General features: G+C 46.5%; 1 protein-coding gene across 7 annotated transcripts in view; it reads left to right on the plus strand.

Moving 5' to 3' along the window:
• The window catches only part of AXDND1 (axonemal dynein light chain domain containing 1), a 74,374-nt gene that overhangs the window by 20,306 nt on the left and 29,217 nt on the right, over positions 1-24,851 (plus strand). For all 7 annotated transcript variants that reach the window (XR_004646884.1, XR_004646885.1, XR_004646886.1 and 4 more), the window contains exons 9-14: positions 429-550; positions 15,524-15,664; positions 17,212-17,316; positions 18,422-18,542; positions 20,961-21,062; positions 21,699-21,865. Coding sequence is in view for 4 of the 7 variants with exons in the window: in XM_034779693.1 (XP_034635584.1) it covers positions 429-550; positions 15,524-15,664; positions 17,212-17,316; positions 18,422-18,542; positions 20,961-21,062; positions 21,699-21,865 (758 nt within the window). In the remaining 3 variants the exon portion in view is untranslated. The remainder of the gene's footprint in view (positions 1-428; positions 551-15,523; positions 15,665-17,211; positions 17,317-18,421; positions 18,543-20,960; positions 21,063-21,698; positions 21,866-24,851) is intronic.

Genomic DNA, 24,851 nt, shown 5'->3' on the forward strand with positions numbered 1-24,851 from the left:
AGCTTTCAGAAGCCTGTCCAGGCTTGAAACAGGATGTCAGAGAATCTCCCTATCTTAGGGCTATTTTCAGGCATTCCATGTACAGAAATGGGGCAGATTTGGACATACAGGGTGAGATATTAAAAAGCACTCAGTATCTGCCTAACTGTTCCCATTGGAGTTAACAGAAGGCTCCCATTGACTTTGATGGGAGCAGAGTTAGGCCAGTACTGAGCACTTTTGAAAACCGTACCGTTGAACTCATGCACAATGACTCCTTCTCCAGTACACTCTACATTACCATTTTCTTCTGAAAAAGAAATCTATCACAAGGGTTTTGTTTTTTAAAATCAAACTTTGTCCAGGATTCCTTTATCCCAAAATCATCGCTGTCAAAGAGTAAATTCCTTGACAAAGCCTGCAAAGATCCTGGTTTTGTTTTTTGCCAGTTGCACAATGTATTGGAGGTTCTGAAGACAGAGCAGAACATTTACAACATAGTGTTCCATGAGCTGATTCGACAGGTCAGTGTGGATTGTGCAGAGAGAGGAGAACTGCTTTCTAAGCTTAGGTGAGAATTCACAGAGTTCCCTTTCAGATTACGGCTGTGTTCTGACTAGCCTGGTATTTCATAAAACCATGTTGCCTCCAGGAATGTTAAGAATAATTAACTGTCACTATCCTCCGCACCACTGCCCTGTTCTCTATAAGTTATGTCTAGTGGGAGAAGTTGTGAGTAGGACAGTTGAGAGCTCCTTTGTGATCAAGGTTCTTACACCATTCTCTCAGGGTATGTCTACACTACGAAATTAGGTCGAATTTATAGAAGCCGGTTTTATAGAAATCGGTTTTATACAGTCGATTTTGTGTGTCCCCACATAAAATGCTCTAGGTGCATTAAGTCAGCGGACCGCGTTCACAGTACCGAGGCTAGCGTCGACTTCCGGAGCGTTGCACTGTGAGTAGCTATCCCACAATTCCTGCAGTCTCCACCGCCCATTGGAATTCTGGGTTGAGATCCCAATGCCTGATGATGCAAAAACAGTGTCGCGGGGGGTTCTGGGTACATGTCGTCAGGCCCCTCCCCCTCCGTCAGAGCAACGGCAGACAATTGATTTGCGCCTTTTTACCTGGGTTACCTGTGCAGACAACATACCACGGCAAGCATGGAGCCCACTCAGCTCAGCTCACCGTCACCATATGTCCTCTGGGTGCCGGCAGACGTGGTACTGCATTGCTACACAGCAACAGCTCCTTGCCTTTTGGCAGTAGATGGTGTGACAAAGTTCCTCCTCTATCTTGGTGGGTCCTGCTCTTATTGGAGGATTTTCTTGCCTCAGAGATTCACCATGTGGGTTGGGGAACAGCCCAGAGACCTTCCCCTCTGGAAGAACCCACAGTCCAGGTCAATTGGGAGGGTTGGGGGGAACCCGGGCCCGCCCTCTACTCCGGGTTCCAGCCCAGGTTTTGAGAGTGCTGTTTTAACTCTCTGTACCCAACCTGTTTTTAGTTTCTTTATCTATTGCTTGCCTGGGCCCGATCCTGCTTTTTTCAATAAACAGTTTCTTTCCATGGGCACAAGCCTTGTTCCACTACCAGTTTAGCAAGGAGGGTGGGCTTTCCAACTAGCCCCCACCCTTCCTGGTCCCATTCCTTAAACATTTTCTTCAAAATTGTGAAATTACCACAATATTACTTACTAAAACAAAATAAAACAAACAAACATAAACCACACTACACTGCCCAAACTCCTATATCCTTAACAGAACAAGATTTGCATCTTATGTTTTTAACCCACTCTGGGCCAGAGGGAGAGACGCTAAGCTTCCCTCTGTATTACTCGGTCTGCTACCACCGAGGGTTCATACACCAATTATACAAATCCTTCCTCGGATTAGATCCTTCCCCGGATCAGAGTGAGAAACACTAAGTTCTCCTCTTTAGCTCAGTCTTGCTACGGCTGAGGGTGTATGTACCTCTATAACACAATTTAAACCTAAACTCCTATATCCTTCAGAGTTTGGTTACTTAACTGAAAGTTTACACTATTTTTCCTAGTATGTACCTCTATAACACAATTTAAACCTAAACTCCTATATCCTTCAGAGTTTGGTTAATCCTTCCCCGGATCAGAGTGAGAAACACTAAGTTCTCCTCTTTAGCTCAGTCATGAACACAATTTAAACCTAAACTCCTATATCCTTCAGAGTTTGGTTAATTAACTGAAAGTTTACGCTCTTTTTCCTATAGTGCCAGGCTTGCTAAAGCTGGCGGTGTGCACACCAGTTTTATAATAACTGTGGATTTTATGCTTGCTCCCCCTTTCGCATTCTCCACCAAAATGTTGTACTTAAAGTACTGCACAGGATCTTTTCAGGGGGAATAAGACAAAACGCCACATTTATTAGTAATACATGTATTCATTAACACTGTATTATATGCATATAATATATTACACTTACACTCACACACACACACAAACACACTCCATCTTGTTGTTACCAATTAGTTGCTCCCCTTAACTTCACTGGCCAGTGAGTTAGATGGGGGAGGGGGTGGAGCCGGGCTTCTGCCGATCCGGATTGATGCTCCCATGTTGACAAGACGAGACCCGGGGTCCTCTGCAAGACACCTCACTTTTATAGCAGCTTTCCTTTTATGCAAATCTATACCAGATTTAAACTCTGTGTCTGTGTCCATTGGTCCTTTGTGCTGCTTTCTTTTGAGTGTTGTCCCAATGCTGCAAAGAGGGTGTTTTCAAAAGAAGGTGCTTGCTTCTAACCCCCCGAGGCTGTCGGTATGTCTGCTTGTCTTTAATGAGTCCACTTGACACGTTTTATTGTCCTTGGGTCTGGCTCCCAGCCCCTCTCCAACAGTTGAGGCTGTCTGGAGGTGCTGCCTTCCATGCCTTGCTCATTCACACCTCATTCATTCAACAGGGCAATTGATTAAGAGTGGGGGGAGTGGGGGAGAGCTCTTGTTCTACTGCTAGCAAAAATAAATTTTTCTTCTATCTTATTCTATCCTTAGGGGCTATAATATTATACCAAGGGCAATGCAAAGTTTCTAAATGAGGCTTTGATACAAAGTCCCATGAAAACAGAGGTCACATGTGGGTAGACCCACCACAAGGTTATATGAAGAGGCACAATGTAAAGTCATATGAAAATTATCAGAGATTTATCTACATGGTCTGGGTCTGTCACATATCCCTCCCCCCTGCTCAACGCCAAGGGGTTGGGCAGCTTGGGATGCCAGACAGTGCACACGTGACAAGCCATCGGCCTTGCCATGACGGCTCCCTGCTCTGTGTTGCACATGGAACTGGAAAGGTTGAAGGGATAAGAACCATCTGGTCACCCTTGTGTTCTTCTCCTTGTTCCGCTGCATCCATTGAAGAGGGGCATGGTTGGTCACGAGGACAAATCTGCGCCCGAGCAGGTAGTAGCACAATGTTTCCATGGCCCGTTTTACAGCGAGGCATTCTCTCTCCACCACTGCATATTTTTGTTCCCTTGGAAGGAGTTTCCGACTGAGGTATAGAATTGGGTGTTCCTTCTCCCCGACCATCTGTGATAGAATGGCCCCCAACCCTACTTCCGATGCATCCGTCTGCAGGACAAATTCCTTGGTGAAATCAGGGGCTATCAGTACGGGGTTACTGCAGAGGGCAGTCCGTAGGTCTGTGAATGCTTCCTCTGCTGCGTCAGACCATCTCACCAGATCAGGTCCATGGGCTTTTACTAGGTCTGTCAGGGGGCTTGCCCTTGTGGCAAAGTGGGGGATAAATCGTCAGTAATACCCCACCACACCTAGGAACGCGCAGACTTGTTTCTTGCAACTTGGTCGGGGCCAATTTTGGATGGCCTCCAACTTGTTCACTTGGGGTTTTACCAAATCTTTTCCAACAATGTAGCCAAGATATTTGGCCTCTGTAAACCCTACAGCATACTTGGCAGGGTTTGCTGTAAGGCCAGCTCGCCTGAAGGTATCGAGGACTGCCTCCACCTTCTCCAGGTGGGTTTCCCAGTCGGGGGTATGAATGACCACATCGTCCAAGTAGGCAGCAGCATAACTGTTATGCGGGCGTAATAGCTTGTCCATGAGGCGCTGGAAGGTAGCTGGGGCCCCATGTAGTCCAAAAGGGAGGACAGTATATTGAAAAAGACCCTCTGGTGTAGAGAACGCAGTCTTTTCTTTTGAGTCTTCTGCAAGGGGAATCTGCCAGTACCCCTTTGTCAAGTCTAGGGTAGTCAAGTACCGGGCATTACTCAGACGGTCCACTAGCTCAGCTGTGCGAGGTATGGGGTACGCATCGAACTGGATACTTTGTTTAGTTGCCGGAAGTCGTTGCAAAATCTTGTGGTGCCATCAGGTTTGGGCACCAGCACGATTGGGCTGGACCACTGACTGTGGGATTCTTCGATGATTCCCAACTACAGCATTTTTTTTTACTTCTGCTTTTATTTCCTCCCTTTTTGCCACTGGCACCTGATAGGGCCTCATTGTTACTCTGGCCCCAGAGTTCGTGACGATGTGATGATATGTCTCAGTTGTTCGATCCGGTTTTGTCGAGAACACATCTTGGTTCCAGAAGATCATCTCAGACACCTCATTCTTCTGGTCTGGTGTTAAATCGGGAGACACTCTCACCTGTTTGGAAGGCTTGTTTTCCTGGGTTAGGTCTTTTTGGACTGTTGTGCATGCCTCTTGTGCATGCCAGGGTTTCAGAGGGTTAACGTGATAAATCTGTTCTTGTTTTCTGTGTCCTGGCTGCCGCACCTTGTAAGTTACTTCCCCCACGGGTTCAACCACCTCATAGGGCCCCTGCCATTGGGCCAGAAGCTTGCTTTCTGCCATGGGTACCAACACCATAACCCGATCCCCTGGTTGGAACTGTTGCACTTTTGCCTGGCGATTGTAATGGGTTCACTGGGCCTCCTGTGCCTTCTCCAAATGTTCCTGTACAATAGGGGTAACTCGGGCTATCCGGTCTCGCATCTGCATTACATGCTCTATTATATTTCTCCCCTCATTGGGTTCCTCTTCCCAGATCTCTTTGGCGATATCTAGTATGCCACAGGGGTGACGCCTGTATAATAACTTGTTGCCATTAGAGATAATTCGTTGGCGGGCTCAGTTATTCTAATGCGGTCCAGGGTAGCTCTTATGTCTGGAGCCGCACATATCCCCATAAGCCGGTAGAGTTCTGTAGTGGTCAGTGCCTCTCTCCCAGTTAATAGGATGGCATCGGTACACCATCCGGAGAAGGATTCCCTGTTCAATATACCTAGGTGATCAGCCATTGCCTTTAGGTCGGCTGCTGACGCCGGGATAGTTGTTATTTGTTCGTTACCCCCACCCTGAGCATCTGCTCTGGGGGTAGTTATAGTGCGCCACTCTAAAGCTGCCACCGGGGCTACAGGACCCTTCTGTGGGTTATCCCAAATGTCTCCCTCCCAGACTTCTTGGGGGTCCCAAATTTCTGCTTCCCAATCTGCTAGAATTTGACAGTCGTCAGGGTTACATTCTCCTGATTTGACAGCCGCTACTTGGCGGGTAGCAAAACCTAATTTTTGTTTCAAGTGTTTAATAATAGAATCACAGTGATTATGGTTTTCCGGGGCTTTGCCCTGTTCTAATGTTAATTTCTTAACCATGCCTTGCAGGATCTGGTTTTCTTTGATTAAAGCCTGATTTTCTTTTTCTGTGTCTTTATAGGCTGTCACCTGGTCCGTCAGGAATCTCTCATTACTTTTACTTTCCTGTAAGGTGTGTTTTATCATTTCCATTTGATTGTGGGAATTTATTGCCATTACTTTCCAATTTTCTACCCCTTTTTCCAATTGGGATAGTTTTTCTTTTAGAGATATTTTCTCTTCTTTACAGGCTGTTAGGCGGAAGTAGCTGTCATTACAAGCCTCCCACAGCAGCCAAATCCCTGCAGCGTCTCTTTTTGCTGCATTTGGGGGTTTACATATGAGGATATATTGGGCCAATCTGCCCTCTAGATCCGAAATAGAGCAAGCATCTGCAAGGGCTTGTTCAGTCCAAGGACTGTGCCCATATCTCTGAAGGATTTGTTTAAAGGGTGTTATTTGTTTTACAAAAGGTGAGGTTGGAGGTCCTTCAAACTCCATTCCTCTCTCTGAGACTGTTCTCCCTTGTCTTTTCTTAAACATTTTTAACACGTGTATAGTTTCCTTTGTCACCCCTGAATCCTTGCAGCGAGTGACACAGCCTAAATTATCTTATCCTGCTACCCCTGATCTCGTTCAGCGAGCAGCTTTACCTTGCCCTATAGGCTCTTGTTACCCCTGATTTCTCAGTGAACACTTTGGATAAGATTAATTGTAGCTTAAAGTTTCTATGAGCTCTTTTAGGAAGCCTCTACCCTCCGGAGGTCAGTAGGCTTTGGTTAACCAAAAATAGAACCGCTCTCTATAGAGCCGGCTGTGTGCACACCAATATTTACAATAACTGAGGCATTTTACCAATATTCCCCCTTTCGCAATTCTCCACCAAAATGTTATATCAATAGAATAAAAACCAGCAGGATCTTATTAAGAGGGATAAGGCAAAGATGCCACATCTATTGTAAATATACTGATAAAGCAAAAGATAAAAGTAAACAACGTTGTTTGACTACTTATTTCTTATACACACACACACACATATATATATATAGAGAGAGGTTCATTCACACAATCATTCATTCAAGTTCTGTATAGGTGTTATAGCTCCCGGCCTAGAAGTTGCTCATGCCAAGTTACTGGCCAGGTATCTTGGTCATGAGGATGGAGCCGAATCTGTGTCAGGTGCACCTGATGCTCCTGGAGGTTGGCAGCAGAACCAGAGACTCCAAGTCATCAGTCTTTAGAGTCCATTCTTATAGGAATTAGTTCCTATGTTAATCTATGGGAGCTGTTTCATCCTGCTGTTGCTGACTCAATCAGCAGATGGCACATTCCTGTCCAAAGTGGCACATTCCTGGTGGCTCCACACTGTCCAAAGTTTGTGTTTCTCATCCTTCCAGGTGATGGGGTGGATCCCAGTTTACCCTCCAGGGGTTTCTGGTCATCCACTTGACACATTCTTCTGCTGATGGATACTCCTTTTCTAGGCTGGCACCTCCCTAACCATTTATGTACATCAAGCATTCATCAACATACATTCCATATCTTAACCATATTTTAATTTACTGTCTCCACCACTTTCAGGGTGTGTGCTAATTCATTTGAAACTCCCGGCCCTTTAATCACAGAGGGTGGGGGTCTGTCCTAGCAGCCATTGAATGAAGTGAAAGTCACTTAACAGCTTATAGTGTTTGTTTACATTGTATCAATTACTTCAAGAACAAAGTCAGTTAACTTGTTTGTAAGTTTTACATAATAGTAAATTATCTTTCACAGGATAGATATAATCAATGGTTTCTACAGACAGTAGCTTACAAGTTTTAACAGAAGACCCAAAAGATTTTTGTACTTGGTGAAACAATTTTAAAGTGTGGGGGACAAATTATGAGGGGGTCACTGTCACTTGGGGGAATCACTGTTAGTACCTTCTTTTATATCCCTACACTCTTTGGCGATATCTAGTATGCCACGGGGGTGACGCCTGTATAATAACTCGAAGGGGGAAAACCCAGTTGAGGCCTGAGGTACCTCCCAGATAGTGAACATAAGGTAGGGTAGTAGGGTGTCCCAATCCTTCCCGTCCCGACTTACCACCTTCCTTATCATAGCCTTGAGGGTTCGGTTAAACCTTTCTACCAACCCATCAGTCTGCGGATGGTAGACCGAAGTTCTCAGGATATGTATATGGAGCAGCATACAGAGGTCCTTCATTAGCTTCGACATAAATGGGGTTCCTTGGTCGGTTAATATCTCCTTTGGTAGCCCCATTCGGGCAAAGATCCCCACCAGCTCTTTGGCTATAGTTTTAGAGGCCGTGTTCCGCAGGGAGACGGCTTCTGGGTAGCGAGTAGCATAGTTCAAAACAACAAGTATATATTGGTGGCCCCGAGCCGTCTTCTCCAGGGGTCCCACTAGGTCCATGGCTATTCGCTTGAAGGGGACCTCTAGGATGGGATGGGGTACTAAAGGTGCCCTCAAGTGGGGATGGGGACTGTGCAGCTGACACTCCGGGCAGGAGGCACAGTACCTCTGCACTTCTTCATGTACTCCAGGCCAGAAAAACCGTCGTAGGACTCGTGCCAGGGTCTTCTCTATGCCAAATGCCCCCCAAAAAGATGACTATGAGCAAGACTTAATACAGCATTCTGGTGTTTTTGAGGTACTAGGATCTGCTGTACCTTCTGCCCCTGTACTGGTGCAACCCGGTATAAGAGATCCTTCTTCATTATGAATTAGGGTCCTGGTCCCTGGGTTTTCCCTTCCACGGGGACCCCATCTATTTCAGTCACCTCCTTCCTAATGTTGTTGTACCTTGGGTCTTCTGCCTGGTCCCGTCCAAAATTTCCTCTCCCGGGGCTAATCTGCCCAAGATCTAGGGGCACAGTCTCTGTTGCCTCTACTGGTTCAGAAGCATTAGGGTGGGGGGTCAGACTCAGGTGCTTCTCCCTCCTGCGTGGCCTCCTTTTCAGCTGCGCGGGTCTGCCTACCTGCAAGAGCGACCCTCTGGCTTTGGGTCAGTATTCGGGTTCCCAAGGCCTTAGCTACCCTTCTTTCCCTTTTTGTCTTTCTACCGTGTCTGGGAGTGGAGAACAAATCTGGGGATATTTCAGAGAAGATTGGGGGTTGACAGTCTGCTGTGGATGCCTCACCAATTTTAGGGTCCCCATCTTTCTCCAATCCCCCTACTGGGAGTAAGTTTCCAAACCCTGGGAAGTCCCTCCCTATGAGCACCGGGTATGGGAGTTTAGGGACTACACCTGTTGCTACCTCAGTCGTGTTCCCTTGGATCTCGATTTTTACTGGGATGGTGGGGTAGTAACTAACTGTCCCATGGACAGATGCTATCCCCCTACGTTTAGCCTGCAGCAGTTCACTACGCTTCACGAGCTTCCCTGAGATAAGCGTGATAGCACTCCCCGAATCAACCAGTGCCGTGGTCCCTACCCCATTTAGTTTCACTGGTTTGGTATACATATGTGGGGTTAGTGAGACCCCCACAAGGTGGATTAGGGAGCATGGATCTGTACAGTTTCCCAGGTTACACTGCATAGGCTCCTCAGCATTGGGACACTATGCAGCTATGTGTCCCCACTCCCCGCAGGCATAACATCTGTATGGAGCCCTAGGCGTTCCCCGGTCTCTTGGTTTGGGCAGTCTAACATCACGATCCTTTTCTCCCTCAGTGCTCTGACTCTTTGTGGCCTCTGATGGGCCTTCAGCCTCTCTCTTTTTCCACCTAGGCCCTCCTGGTGGCCCAGTCACCCGGGCTTGGTGCTGCTAGTTTAATCCAGTGTGCCTCTTCCTTAACTGGTCGGGTCAGCTCCCTTGCTGTCCTTCACCTCTCTACCAGGGCGACAACCTCATCATAGGTGGAGGGTTCATTCTGGCTTACCCAGGCACGAAGGTCTGATGGTAGTCCCCTCATGTATCGGTCGATGACCAGAACCTCTAGTATCTCTTCCAGACTCCGGGACTCTGTTTGCAACCACTTTCGTGCGAGATGGATGAGGTCGTACAATTGGGACTGCGGGGTTTTATCTTCCTGGTACCTCCAACCGTGATACTGCTGGGCTCGCACTGCTGTCGTTACCCCAGATCTGGCCAGGATCTCTGCTTTCAGCTGGGGGTAGTCTGCCGCAGCCTCATCAGGCAGATCATGGTAGGCCTTCTGGGCCTCCCCACACAGGAATGGGGCAAGGATGCCAGACCACTGATCTCGAGGCCAGGCCTCCCATAGGGCTGTCCTCTCACAGGTCAGAAGGTATGCCTCTACATCATCCTCCCGTGTCATTTTCTGCAGCCAATGGCTGTCCCGTATGAGCCGCGTCCCATCATGGCCACGATTCAGCTCTGTAAGGGATTTTACCTGGTTTACCAGTTCCCGTAACATAGCTCGGTCTTGAGCAGCCTGGTCCATCAGCAGGCGATTAGTCTCTTGCTGCAGCCGTACTGCCTCCTGTTGGGCGGCTGCCTGGACACGGGTAGCCTCCTGCTGGGCCACCGTAGCTCATATCAGTGCCCGCACTATGTCATCCATTGTGGGGTTTGGTTTTTTTTTTTGCTTTTTGTTTTTTTTAAATCACCCTCCTTCTTCCGCCGCGCTGTGCACCCCAAGATCCCACTCTTGAAACCAGTGTGACAAAGTTCCTCCTCTATCTTGGTGGGTCCTGCGCTTATTGGCGGATTTTCTTGCCTCAGAGATTCACCATGTGGGTTGGGGAACAGCCCAGAGACCTTCCCCTCTGGAAGAACCCACAGTCCAGGTCAATTGGGAGGGTTGGGGGGAACCCGGGCCCGCCCTCTACTCCGGGTTCCAGCCCAGGTCCCTTTGGACTGCAGCTGTCTATAGTGCCTCCTGTAACAGCTGCATGACAGCTACAACTCCCTGGGCTACTTCCCCATGGCCTCCTCCAAACACCTTCCTTATTCTCACCACAGGACCTTCCTCCTGGTGTCTAATAATGCTTGTGCTCCTCAGTCCTCTAGCAGCATACCCTCTCACTCTCAGCTCCTTGCGCCTCTTGCTCCCAGCTCCTCACACTCGCACCACAAACTGAAGTGAGCTCCTTTTAAAGCCCAGGTGCCTTGATTAGCCTGCCTTACTTGATTCTAGCAGCTTCTTCTTAATTGGCTCCAGGTGTCCTAATTAGCCTGCCTGTCTTAACTGGTACTAGCAGGTTCCTGATTACTCTAGTGCAGCCCCTGCTCTGGTCACTCAGGGAACATAAAACTACTCATCCAGTGACCAGTATATTTGCCCTCTACCAGACTCCTGTACCCCACTGGTCTGGGTCTGTCACAATGGTGTATTACGACTGGTATCCATCGTCGTTGTATTCCTCAGTGAGTTCAGTCAGAGGCACCTGTGCAGACATGTTTTGTCTCCTGGAGACTCAGTCCTGCCGGCAGTCCTATTGAACCATCTTGACGATGATGGCTAGCAGTCGTAGTACAGCATCTTCTGCCAAGCACCCAGAAGATGCTGATGGCTATCAGTCATGCTGCACCGTCTGCTGCCAGCTTAAGATGTAAAAAAATAGATGGACCAGATTTGTTCTGTATTCATTTGCTTCCCCCTCCCGCCGTGAAATCAACGGCCTGCTAAACCCAGGGTTTTGAGTTCAATGTTTGGGGGGGCCATTCTGTGTGACAGTTGTTTGTGTTTCTCCGTGATGCACAGCCACCTTTGTTGATTTTAATTCCCTGTAAGCCATGTCGTCACTTGCCCCTCCCTCCCTCCCTCTGTCAGACAATAGTTTCGCACCTTTTTTCAGCCCAGACGCCATAGCACTGGGATCATGGAGCCCGCTCAGATCACCGCGGCAATTATGAGCACTATGAACACCATGCGCATTGTCCTGGAGTATATGCAGAGCCAGAACATGCCAAAGCAAAACCAGGCGAGGAGGCAATTGCAGCGCGGCGACGAGAGTGATGAGGAAATTGACATGGACATAGACTTCTCACAAAGTACAGGCCCCAGCAATGTGCAAATCATGGTATTACTGGGGCAGGTTCATGGCGTGGAACGCCGATTCTGGGCCCGGGAAACAAGCACAGACTGGTGGGACCGCATTGTGTTGCAGGTGTGGGACGATTCCCAGCGGCTGCGAAACTTTCGCATGCGTAAGGGCACTTTCATGGAACTTTGTGACTTGCTTTCCCCTGCCCTGAAGCACCAGAATACCAGGATGAGAGCAGCCCTCACAGTTGAGACGCGAGTGGTGATAGCCCTGTGGAAGCTTGCAACGCCAGACAGCTACTGGTCAGTCAGGAATCAATTTGGAGTGGGCAAATCTACTGTGGGGGCTGCTGTGATCCAAGTAGCCAACGCAATCAAAGACCTGCTGATATCAACGGTAGTGACTCTGGGAAACGTGCAGGTCATAGTGGATGGCTTTGCTGCAATGGCATTCCCAAACTGTGGTGGGGCGATAGACGGAACCCATATCCCTATCTTGTCACCAGAGCACCAAGCCACCGAGTATATAAACCGTAAGGGGTACTTTTCAATGGTGCTGCAAGCCCTGGTGGATCACAAGGGACGTTTCACTAACATCAACGTGGGATGGTCGGGAAAGGTACATCATGCTCGCGTCTTCAGGAACTCTGGTCTGTTTCAAAAGCTGGAGGAAGGGACTTTCTTCCGGGACCAGAAAATAACCGTTGGGGATGTTGAAATGCCTATCGTTATCCTTGGGGACCCAGCCTACCCCTTAATGCCATGGCTCATGAAACCATACACTGGCAGCCTGGACAGTAGTCAGGAACTGTTCAACTATAGGCTGAGCAAGTGCCAAATGGTGGTGGAATGTGCATTTGGACGTTTAAAAGCGCGCTGGCGCAGTTTACTGACTTGGATAGACCTCAGCGAAACCAATATTCCAATTGTTATTGCTGCTTGCTGTGCGCTCCACAATATCTGTGAGAGTAAGGGGGAGACATTTATGGCGGGGTGGGAGGTTGAGGCAAATCGCCTGGCTGCTGATTACATGCAGCCAGACACCAGGGTGGTTAGAAGAGTACAGCAGGGCGCGGTGTGCATCAGAGAAGCTTTGAAAACGAGTTTTGTGACTGGCCAGGCTACGCTGTGAAACTTCTGTTTGTTTCTCCTTGATGAACCCTCCGTCCCCCCCATCCCTTCCGGGTTCACTCTACTTCCCTATAAACTAACCACCCTCTCCTCCCCCCTTCGAGCACCACTTGCAGAGGCAATAAAGTCATTGTTACTTCACATTCATGCATTCTTTATTAATTCATCACACAAGTAGGGGGATAACTGCCAAGGTAGCTCGGGAGGGGTGCGGGAGGAGGGAAGGAAAAGGACACACTGCAGTTTAAAACTTTAAAACTAACGCTTATTGAAGGCCAGCCTTCTGATGCTTGGGCAATCATCTGGGGTGGAGTGACTGGGTGGACGGAGGCCCCCCCACCGCATTCTTGGGCGTCTGGGTGAGAAGGCTATGGAACTTGGGGAGGAGGGCAGTTGGTTACACGGGCTGTAGCGACGGTCTCTGCTCCTGCTGCCTTTCCTGCAGCTCAACCATATGCTGGAGCATATCAGTTTGATGCTCCAGCAGCCAGAGCATCGACTCTTGCCTTCTGTCAGCAAGGTGACACCACCTATCCTCTTCAGCCCACCACTTACTCTCTTCAGCCCGCGATTCAGCCCGCCACCTCTCCTCTCGTTCATATTGTGCTTTTTTGCACTCTGACATTGACTGCTTCCATGCATTCTGCTGTGCTCTGTCAGCGTGGGAGGACATCTGGAGCTCCGAGAACATATCATCCCGAGTCCGCCGTTTTCTCCTTCTAATCTTCACTAGCCTCTGTGAAGGAGAAACATTTGCAGCTGGTGGAGGAGAAGGGAGAGGTGGTTAAAAAAGACACATTTTAGAGAACAATGGGTACACTCTTTCACGTTAAATTTTGCTGTTCACATTACACAGCAATGTGCTTTCGTTACAAGGTCACATTTTTCCTCTTATATTGAGGACCCGCCGGTTTGGTGTGAGAGATCACTCACGCAGTGCCAGGCAACAGATTTCGGCTTGCAGGCAGCCATGGTAAGCCACAGTCTTTTGGCTTTTTTAACCTTCTTAACTTGTGGGAATGGTTTCAAACAGTAGCGCCCTCATTTCCCATACCAAGCACCCGTTGGGTTGGCCATTTAAAATGGGTTTGCAATGTAAAAGGAGGGGCTGGGTTTCCGGGTTAACATGCAGCACAAACCCAACTACCCCCCCACACACACCCAATTCTCTGGGATGATCACTTCACCCTTCCTCCCCACCGCGTGGCTAACAGCAGGGAACATTTCTGTTCAGCCGAGCAGGAACGGGCACCTCTGAATGTCCCCTTAATAAAATCACCCCATTTCAACCAAGTGACCGTGAATGATATCACTCTCCTGAGGATAACAAAGAGAGATAAGGAATGGATGTTGTCTGCATGCCAGCAAACACCGGGACCATACGCTGCCATGCTTTGTTATGCAATGATTCCAGACTACGTGCTACTGGCCTGGCGTGGTAAAGTGTCCTACCATGGCGGACGGGATAAGGCAGCCCTCCCCAGAAACCTTTTGCAAAGGCTTTGGGAGTACATGAAGGAGAGCTTTCTGGAGATGTCCCTGGAGGATTTCCGCTCCATCTCCATACACGTTAACAGACTTTTCCAGTAGCTGTACTGGCCGCGATTGCCAGGGCAAATTAATCATTAATCATTAAACACGCTTGCTTTTAAACCATGTGTAATATTTACAAAGGTACACTCACCAGAGGTCCCTTGTGTGCCCTCAGGGTCTGGGAGCACGCCTTGGGTGAGTTCGGGGGTTACTGGTTCCAGGTTCAGGGTGATAAACATATCCTGGCTGTTGGGGAAACTGGTTTCTCCGCTTCCTTGCTATGAGCTATCTTCATTGTCTTCATCATCATCTTCCTCGTACCCCGAACCCGCTTCCCTGTTGCGTGATTCTCCATTGATGGAGTCAAAGCACACGGTTGGGGTAATGGTGGCTGCACCCCCTAGCATGGCATGCAGCTCCGCGTAGAAGCGGCTTGTTTGTGGCTCTGGCCCTGCACCTTCCGTTTGCCTCTCTGGCTTTGTGGTAGGCTTGCCTTAGCTTCTTAATTTTCACGCGGCACAGCTGTGCGTCCCTGTTATGGCCTCTGTCCTTCATGGCCTTTGAGACTTTTTCTAATATTTTGCCATTTCATTTACTGCTACGGAGTTCAGCTAGCACTGATTCGTCTCCCCATATGGGGAGCAGATCCCGTACCTCCCGTTCTGTCCATGCTGGAGCTCTTTTGCAATCCTGGGACTCCATCATAGTTACCTGTGCTGATGAGCTCTGCGTGGTCACCTGTGCTCTCCATGCTGGGCAAACAGGAAATGAAATTCAAAAGTTCGCGGGGCTTTTCCTGTCTACCTGGTCAGTGCATCTGAATTGAGAGTGCTGTCCAGAGCGGTCACAATGAAGCACTGTGGGATAGCTCCCGGAGGCCAATAACGTTGAATTCCGTCCACACTACCCCAAATCTGACCCACAAAGGCCGATTTTAGCGCTAATCCCCTCGTCAGAGGTGGAGTAAAGAAACCGGTTTAAAGGGCCCTTTAAGTCGAAAAAAAGGGCTTCGTCGTGTGGACGTGTCCAGGCTTAATTCGATTTAACGCTGCTAAATTCGACCAAAACTCGTAGTGTAGACCAGGCCTCAGAGATCCTGTATTTGGCACAACTGAATAATCCTAGAATTTTCAAATCCTGGCTTCAAATGCTACAAAGTTTATATTATAGAAATTTCCATACTCAGTGGAAAGCGGACCCTCTTATTAGATACTGGATTAGCAGATGTGATTCTCAGAAAGGTAAGACAATTTTCCGAGTTTACTGTCTCTTTCTATTACAGGCAGAGGTATGTGAATCTGCTGGATCGAATCCCCCAACAGATGAGAAACCTTTACAAAGAAATGATGGCGCAACGAGTAATGGACAGGCACATTACAGAAGAGTTATACAACTTCAAGGAATCTATTGGACAGCTGACCAGGTCTGAATCATGATTGATCCTCAGAAATCTACCTTCTGTGCAGTAGATTTGTTGGGCGTGCTTCTTGTCCATGGTTTCTGCTCCCATGTTGTATGCTGTGGGTCAGAGCAATATTGACCATCTCACAACTGTCTTCCTCTTATGCAAAGCTTTCCCCCCACATTCTTAGTACTAGTCCTGTAGAACTGTAGCATAGGATGGCAGCAAAGTCTCTTCCCTTTCTTCAAATCAGGGTGGATAACAATCAATGATTATCTAAAAAAATTAAAAACTCACATTTGTTTTAAATTTAAATTGAACTTTCTTTAAATTGAATTGAAAAATAAACCTATTTAAAAATAAATTTGAAATAATGATAGCCTATGTTAAGACCTAAGTTAATTATAATTTATTTAAATCATTTAAATTAAATAAAAAAATATTAAGTAGTGAATATTTGCTGCCAAGTTTTAAAGAAAGTCAAACCATTGAGCTGATGATAGTCACTTGCTAGGCATCTAGAACTAACGTATGAAGTGTTAAATTAGCTTTTGACAGCAGTAGCCTTTTCTGCTTGTTCAGAGAGAATATTTTCTTCATTTTAGTTTATTCGGGTAGTTCAGTTCAATGACTAGTTCATTCAAAGTTAAAAAACCACTTGGGAGTTGAAAAAGCAGGAAAGCTTGTTTTTCTCTTCCAAGCTATGAATAAAAACTACTTGTGAGAGGATGAGATTTACTAGTTCTAAAATGTTGAAGGACCTGGTGACCAGAAACAGTAAGTTCAATTCATTAAATACAAATAATACCTTCTTTGTTTAATAAATTGGTTAATTTTAAATGCAAAACTTATTTTGATAAACTTTTTGATTTTTTGGGGGCATATTTCAACATATTTTAAATAGTTTTAATTAATAAATAAAATACTGTTTTGGTGCATTTTTAATTGAATTTGAATTTCCATCGAAACAGAGCTTAACACAAATCACAAGTAAATAATTAATCATCATCTAGTAAGTATGAAATGCATCATTCACCATTTTCTAACTTAAAAAATGGAAAGCTAAGAATCAGAATAAATGTACGGTAAGCTATATTATTGCTTAAATGAATGTGTATAGGTATGGTGTATCTTCCTTGAAGCACTAAACTTAGTGTAAGGACTATATTTGGTTGCAAATCAATATGTTTTCTGTTACCGATCAATGAGAATCAACCTTTCTTTAGGAAAATAACTAAAAAGTACTATGATTTAAATCAAGGTTTTCTGCTTGCTAATTTCAATCATGATTAAAAATCAGTGATTTAAATAGCTTTGTTTTAAATCCATCCATCTTGTTTGAAATGTTATGCAAAGCTGTCTGTAGAGGGAGAGCTTTAAGCAAAATGTGTGCACAAGAAGACCATAGAGTTTTGTGTGCACTGGAAGGACATAGATGAGATGATTGGCTGTTTGCGGAAGGGAAGCACACAAGACAGCTAAGGGCACTCTAGATTGAGATTGGCAGGTTGACTCTGAATTGTTCTGATTGCAGCAGGCTGTGAAATGACTGTTCTATGCTATTCCAGTGAGCTATGCGAGGTCCGAGAACATGACTTCAGGGTGACGAGAGAAGCAGAACGGGCCCATGAGGAGCTGGCTGATGCAGTGCGGGACGCTGAGCTGAATGCAAAGTGAGTTCCTTCAGCCCAGGGAAGGTTGGAGCGCAGGCAACATTTCTGAAGCAATATGATGTCTTTGAGTTGAAGGCAAAGCACATACTACTTCTATTGTCTCACAGGTGATGTGGCACAGTGTTTACTCTCTGTGGGCAGGGCTGTGACACACTGATTTCTCTCTCTTTAGGGCATTGTAGAGGGGGTGTGGAATATTGATTTCTCTCTCTCTGTGGGAAACTGGTTATTTCTGTGCAGTATATCCAACCCAGTATACTGCACAGAAATTTCTCTAAATAGTGCCAAATTTCTCAAAGGGATAAGTTGTTTTAATGTTTCAAGTTTTAACCATTAAAAGTCCTTTGTATTTGTTGTCTGTGTATTTTCACATTTTAATGATTTTTACTAAGTACTGCCCCCTCCTTGTCCTCCCAGTTCTGAGTTCCCTGTCTCTTGACAGTCTGCAAAAAAACATTACAGACCTCAATCTCTGAGGGGCCAACTGGTGCAGAGTGTGTCAGACTCCTGCATTGAGTTCTGAAACACCTGACCTAGGGAAGGTTGCGTTATGAATAGAACAGTCAGCCTAAGCCCAGCACAGACTTGTCTCCAGACTTGTTGGGAACTCACAATGGGAATATCAGTAAAAGGGCTTATTTGGGATTCAGGGAAAGGAGCTGTGGATTGGCAGGCCTGTGGAGTGTGGTAATAGAGGAAAGAGATCTGGCTGAAGCAGGTATCTGAGAAATGTTTGGGAGCTTGAGAAAGATAAAAAACTAGGTTAGGAGGAGGGGAATGTGGATTCCAGTAGTGTACCTCTGTCATCTTCTATGCAGTGTAATTGTAGCTGTATCAGTCCCAGGATATTAGAGAAACAAGATGGATAAGGTAATATCTTTTATTGGACCAACTTTTGTTGGTGAGATAGACCAGCTTTGGAGCCACACAGAGCTCTTCTTCAGGTCTGGGAAAGGTATTCGGATTAAAATGTAATAAATTAAGTAAACTTATGCTAAACAATCTGTTCCACCTTGCATTTAGCTTGTCTCTCTCACCAAGAGAAATTGGTCCAATAAAAGGTATTACTTCACCCACACCTTGTCTTTCTGTCTTCTTCTCTCAGTCTTGTGGAAGAATATCGTGAGTTGTATGAGTTACAAAGAGCGAGGCTTGAGACCCAGCTGCTCCAGTTAACCCAAGAGAAAGAAATCTGGAGCTCAGCTACATATGACCTGGCAATGAAGGTAGGTACAGACAGCATCATGGAGGACACTGCCTTACTGCAGGATACAAACCATCGTAACCAAAACTCCTGCTCTAGGATTTCCAAAGCAGGTTTTGTTTAACTGAAATCTTGTACTCCCAGACCTGCCAAGACTGCTTGTCCCAGGGGACTACTGCTTTTTGGCCCTTTTAACTGTGGAAACTGACAGATATATATTGCTTTTTCTGGTGCTGATCTTCAGGCTCAGTGCTAGAGGATTTCATATGAAATCAGAGAGTGGCTTGTGTATTTTCAGAAATAGTGTCACTAAAATGCTTCCTTGACTTTTCTCAAAGTTTAGATTATCCAACCCAGATTCCCTAGACTTTTTCTGTAATTTCAAGACTATATTTTACTTTCTTTTTCTACTGTGTCCACATTTGTGATCTCTTATTTTATCCCATTCAAGTTTAACATTTGCTGTGAGAACTTGCCTGGTAGTTTTTCAGGTTCTTCCTTAGGATGAGGCAGCAATAGTTCTGCAGAAACAGAGTGGGAACACTTTTTTTTTTTGGCTCTCCGAGTTTCCCATGGACAACATTACTAGTCCTTCAAAGTACATCTGTTCAGAGTTATTGGAAATGGCTTGATATTTTTACATTTCCTTTTCATATTTTTCCTTTTAAGAGATTATTAGTGGCCAGATTATTCCACTCTTGCTCATCCTGAGTAGTGCCTTACTTCATCTCTTGAGGACTGTTTTTACCAAGAAAAATACAATATTGGAAATATGGTACAGACATTTTTATTGGTATATTTGGTACCTATCATAAATGCCACATGTGGTTTCTGTTACAGTTTAACTTTAAAAGGCACATTATCCTGATGGTTTGTGCCTGAATTTGAGTAAGTTAATGCAAATTTACAATCTATTGTTATTTGACCAAGGTTATTGCCTTCCAGAGAGCTCCACGAAGTTTCAAACCAGGGGCTTTAGTGTTCTACTGCCGCTTTTACATACAGGAGCCATCTGCTTGGATGTAATTGAGCATGGGCTCACCATTGTTACTTATAAAATACTCGGATACTTTGCATATCATGTGGAATAAAAGCCAAAAGTTGCTGAGCAGTCCTTTAAATCTCCATCCCTACTAGCTGGGATATGTTGGGCTTTGGCCATCCTCCATCACACAGTGAGGTATTCTAAGGAGGTTCCTGCTGGTGTTTAAGCTCAAGCGAGGTAGTGTGGTAAGGAAGTTCTCTCCTCCTCAAGGAGTGTACTTGGATTGTTAGGTTGTGGATCAAACCGATGACAGTAGGTGGCTTTACCACACACTTTGGTTCTGCTGTTGTCACATGCTGTTCATTTATTCGCTATGGTGGCCATTGGCACTTAGGTAGCCATTTTTTATGGAGTTCTGTTCTACAAACTGTACTCTGTGAGGCCTGTAACAGCAACATCTATTCAGATCTTTCACTCCAGATAGCAAGGCTGTAGTGTGTCTGGTGATGAGGGGAAACAGTTGTCCAGGGCCTGGGTTTGTAGTGAAAGGTGGGCCTCTCAGTGGGTCTGCACAGCAGGACGTGTGTGATGCGCAGCAGTGCTGGTAAGAGACTGGTCTGTATTTCCTGGCCCTTTCTCATGCCATGAGTCAGGGTTAAAATGGTTGATGCCCCTCTTGTATGTTGTGGGTCAGTACTCACCAACCACTTTGGACAGGGACAGTCTGCTAGTGTTTGGGTACAGCACCTAGCAATAATATGTGCAGCAGGAGGAGTTCACGCTAGTGCCACCTGCTCCAGTGGGGGTCAGCCAGGAGCAGGTGTTGGGGAGACACAACGAGCGCTCACTGTGACAGTAGAAGGGCAGCCCTGGGCCATCCTGAGCCACCTGATAAGCCAGACAGGGCAAAAAGAGGCAACAATGGAGCAGGGGGCTAAAACAGTGAGGAGCAGAGACAAGGTAGTGAAAGAATTGGAGAGAGCCAAGGGAAAGGGACTGAGAACAACAGCAAAAGTAGATGAGGGGTGTTTGAAAGAAAAATGAGATGGGGCAGATATATGAGGGAAGCAGCAAATGGGAGGAGTAACTGCAAGCGGGGAGCAGAGACAAGGAAAAGCAAGGGCAGTAAAACATTGGTGGGAAACAGACTCAAGGTGAGAGGGTGAGTCCTGCAGTGGAGGAGGCAGGCCTGTAAGAGATAGCTGCCTCTCTGGGGGCATGGGGTCACTGTAGGGGACAAGTCACAGGAAGGCAGAAGACTACTTGTCCTGGCCCTGTAAATCCTGTCACAGCTCTGCCCATAGTCTCTTATAGCTTAGGGAGTGCTAGTGTGAAGTCAGCTTTTCAAGCTATGTTTCTTACACAGTGGAGCTTGGGTCAGTTATCTCCCGGGTTGTTCTCTAACCTCCTCACCACTCCCAAAAAAGCCGGTATAAATAACTGTGTTCCTTGCAGGTGATCGAAAGAAACCAGCTCACGTTGTCTCGCAAGCTCTATGTCAGTGAAAAAGCATGGACCAAAGTCATCAGACACTTCATAGTGCTTCTGGCATCACAGGTAGAGTCCTTTTTGTGATGTATGACTGTGGTGTGGAGAAGGCTATGTTTGGAGAGCTTGTGTCTGTGCAGGGTCCATCTGTCTCAGTGCAGAATTTCATGCTTCCCAGTTACTATTTGAACTTTAAAGTTTTGGCTCAGGTTTGAATGAACAGTATGGTTTGAATAGGTTCCCTATCTCCCCTCTCTCTTTCTCTCTGTTCCTCTCCCTGCTGTTCCGTTTTCTCCCCTCCCGTCGCTCTGTCCTCAACTCTCTTCATTTCTCTGTTTTCCCTTCTCTTCATGGCTTTTCCTACTTCGCTCCCTCTGTTCATCCTCAGAAGACCAAGCCAAATCAATGCTAGTGTAATTGTATCCTCAACAGTGCTGGCCTTGCACATTTGCCTTCTGATGTTTCAGCACAAATACAAAACTCAGGTGCTGAGCTGAGTCATGTTTGCCTCAGTCCTAATGCCACTGGTGAAATGTCCAGCTCCCAAGGTCATTGCGTATGCTGTGGAACTGCAGAACATTTTCCAGCTAGCAGTCTGTGAAGTGGGTACTTCTTCAGACAGCTGAGTGGTCACTGTTCTGATCCCAGTGAAATGGAAGGTCCCTTGCCTTATGGCTCTCCCATTCTTTCTTGTGATGCACACAGGACACAGCAGACCTTTCCGATTTGCAGGAGATGACTGAGCAGTTCAGGGAGCTGTTGGACCGCATTGGAATTGAAGTGGAACATGCTGAAAACTCCAGCAGGGAGAAGCTGCGAATGGTTCAGAATGGCCTCACCAAGTGGATGCAGTACTTCCAGGACAATGTTTTGTGAGTGTCCAGGAGTGATTGTTTAATTTGGGCAGTGGTACACTAGCTACCTCCACCACCTTTATGTGACAGAAAATTGCAGTGCACCAAACCTGGCAGCCCGTACTCAGGCAAGACCACCATTAGCTGGAGGATTTGGCTCACTGGGTGCAAACTGCATACACCTTACATTATTCTGTTTGTTTATTTTGAAAACCTTGTCCACAGTTGAAATCTGTCAGCTCCAATATGGTGATGTAGACTTCTGTTCATGCCTTGTGCAATAATTCTATCTTACTCCCCGCTGAACAACAGAAAACAAAAGATTTCATAGTAAATTATGAGATCTATTTGTCTGTTACCATGAGGATTTTGAAGCGAATGGGGAGAAATGATCACCTAAGATGAAACATTACTAAAATACAGGCATTCAAGATAACATCCAACACCTCAGAGGCCATGTAGCTTGTAAGGTTTTTAGACCATCTATTTGTGCTGTGTTTTTTCAATGCCGAGCACAATGAAATCCTGGTTCATGACTGGGACTTCCACAATGCATGTAATGAAGAATAATAATGACAAGGATAAAGGTTGATCGTCTCCAAACAAAGGGAAAAAATAAATAGTAGATCCTATCTAATGGAAGGACTATACTATATCCTAAGTACTAACACACACTAAGGGCTTGTCTACACTGGCAAGTTTTATCACCAAAAACTGGCTTTTGATGACAAAACAGTGATAGCGTACCGTGTGTATGCAGTGTGACTTTTTCCAGAAAAAAAACGCCTAGTTTTGGCAACAAAAAACTTCCACCCCTGCGAGAGACTTTTGTCTTTTCCCCTCCCTTTATTGTTGACAGACATGCAGTGTAGACACCACAGGGTTTTTTTCGATTTTATTGGCCTCCAGAAAGTATCCCACAATTCCCATGCTGCCGGTTTGAACTCCGCTGCCCTGCAGCCAACTCACCCCTCCCCCTTGCAAGCCCCGGGAATTTTAGATTTAATTTCCTGCTTTCTGGCTTCCCAGAGGAGCTTCCCAGGTGAGCATGACTGGCTATCGCACCAAACGCACTCCCACTTGGACCACTGATGAGTTGTTGGATCTGATCATTATATGGGGAGAGAAGTCTGTTCAGTCGCAGCTGCAAGTGACCTGTAGGAATCAGGACACATATGGGCAGATTTCTCGAGGCTTGTGCGAAAAGGGCTATGATCGGGACACGCAGCAGTGCAGAGTGAAGATAAAGAAGCTGAGGCAGGCATACCATAAGGTGCAGGAGGCGAACCATCACTGCCGCTTCTATAAGGAGCTGAATGCTATCCTCGGTGGTGACCCCACCTCCATCGCCGATAGCCCCGTTAGGGTGACCAGATGTCCCGATTTTATAGGGACAATCCCGATTTTTGGGTCTTTTTCTTATATAGGCTCCTATTACCCCCCCACCCAAATCCCAATTTTTCACATTTGCTGTCTGGTCACCCTAAGCCCCGTGGATACTTCGCAGGCAGCAGAAAGAGGGGGTAACTCACAGGCTGAAATTCTGGATGAAGAAGTCAAGCTGGAAGAGGATGTGGTGCTCCCAACAGGGTCGCCCGGTGGGGCAGGCAGCCAGGAACTTTTCTCCACTCCAGAAGTGCTCAACGGGGAGCAGGAAGCAGATGAGACGCCGGGTAAGTTGCTGTGGCTTGTGTAGGGAATCAAAAAATGGGAGGCGGGTAGTGTTTTCTGTGAGCTGGACATTGCCCTGTGTAGCTATTCTGCATGGCCAAGCAGGGTGTCAATGGACATCGAGACCTGTAGGGAATCCTCCAGAGAGAGGCTCTGGAAAGTTTCCAAGAGGTACTTATTAATCCTGTGCCGCAGATTCCAAGGGATGGCAGCCTTGTTAGTTCCCCCATTGTAGGAAACTGTACCATGCCATTTAGCAATCACTGGAGCTGGGACCAAAGCGGCACATAGCTAAGCTGCATATAGACCGGGGTGAAAGCCACAAACATTCAGCAGTTGTGCCCTGGTTTCTCTGGTCACCCGCAACAGCGAGATGTCAGCCAGCAGGTTGGTCGCCTGTGAAAAAGTGTGGGATAATTTTAGAATGAGTTCCCTGCAAAGCTGCCCTGCAAGCCATGACCATTTTGTCCGTACGCACAATCGCCTTCCCCCCACTCCCGACACTCACCATGATTGGGGTGCTCGCGAAGCTGTGTGCCTGCCTAGAGTCTCAGAAAGAAAGTGATTTCTACTAGGAAATACCCTTTTTACTAAAATGTTTCAATCATTTGCTGGAATGTAACAATCCCTCTTCTGTTCAGCACAGACCTTGAAGAACACACCACGCACCTAGTGGACCGGCTTTGGCAGATAAGAAAAAAACATAAGCGTAGAAAAGAAGACATGTTCTGGGAGGTGCTGCAGCACGATGAGAGACAGACCAGGGAATGGAAAGAGTGCTGGGAAACCAAAAGGCAGGACAGAAAAGAGAATGCTGCTTTTGCCAGGCAAGCAACAGAGTGGATGATAAAAGTTATGGAGGATCAGACAGAGATGCTCAAATCTTTGATACAGCTGCAGACTGAGCAGATCTGTGGTCGACTTCCACTGCAGCACATCCAGATGCAGAATTCTTTGCCAATCCCACACCCCTCTATGCCCACACATTCCTTTTCACTTCACAGCACTCCTGAGTTTCCCCATCACTTCACCCCTTCTCACAGCTTGCACAATGATAGCTGGAGCTACACACAGTTGTGAGGTTTTACCCTTTTTAACAATAAATAAAGACTAAGGTATTTAATGGTACAGCGTTTTTATTCTGTGTTCTACAAAAGCGTATAGCATTCAATTCAGTCTCGGGAACAGGCTTGTAAAGCATTGTGTTGCATAGATCTTGGGCCCCAAAATTGTACATGGATGCACCTGGGAAGCAACTCCAAAGCAGACATGTATTACTGCCCCTCATTGTCAAAGCGGTTCCTCAAAGCCTCTCTGATGTTAATAGCAGCCC

Source organism: Trachemys scripta, chromosome 8 (genome assembly GCF_013100865.1).
Source record: "Trachemys scripta elegans isolate TJP31775 chromosome 8, CAS_Tse_1.0, whole genome shotgun sequence".
Lineage (NCBI taxonomy): Eukaryota > Metazoa > Chordata > Testudines > Emydidae > Trachemys > Trachemys scripta.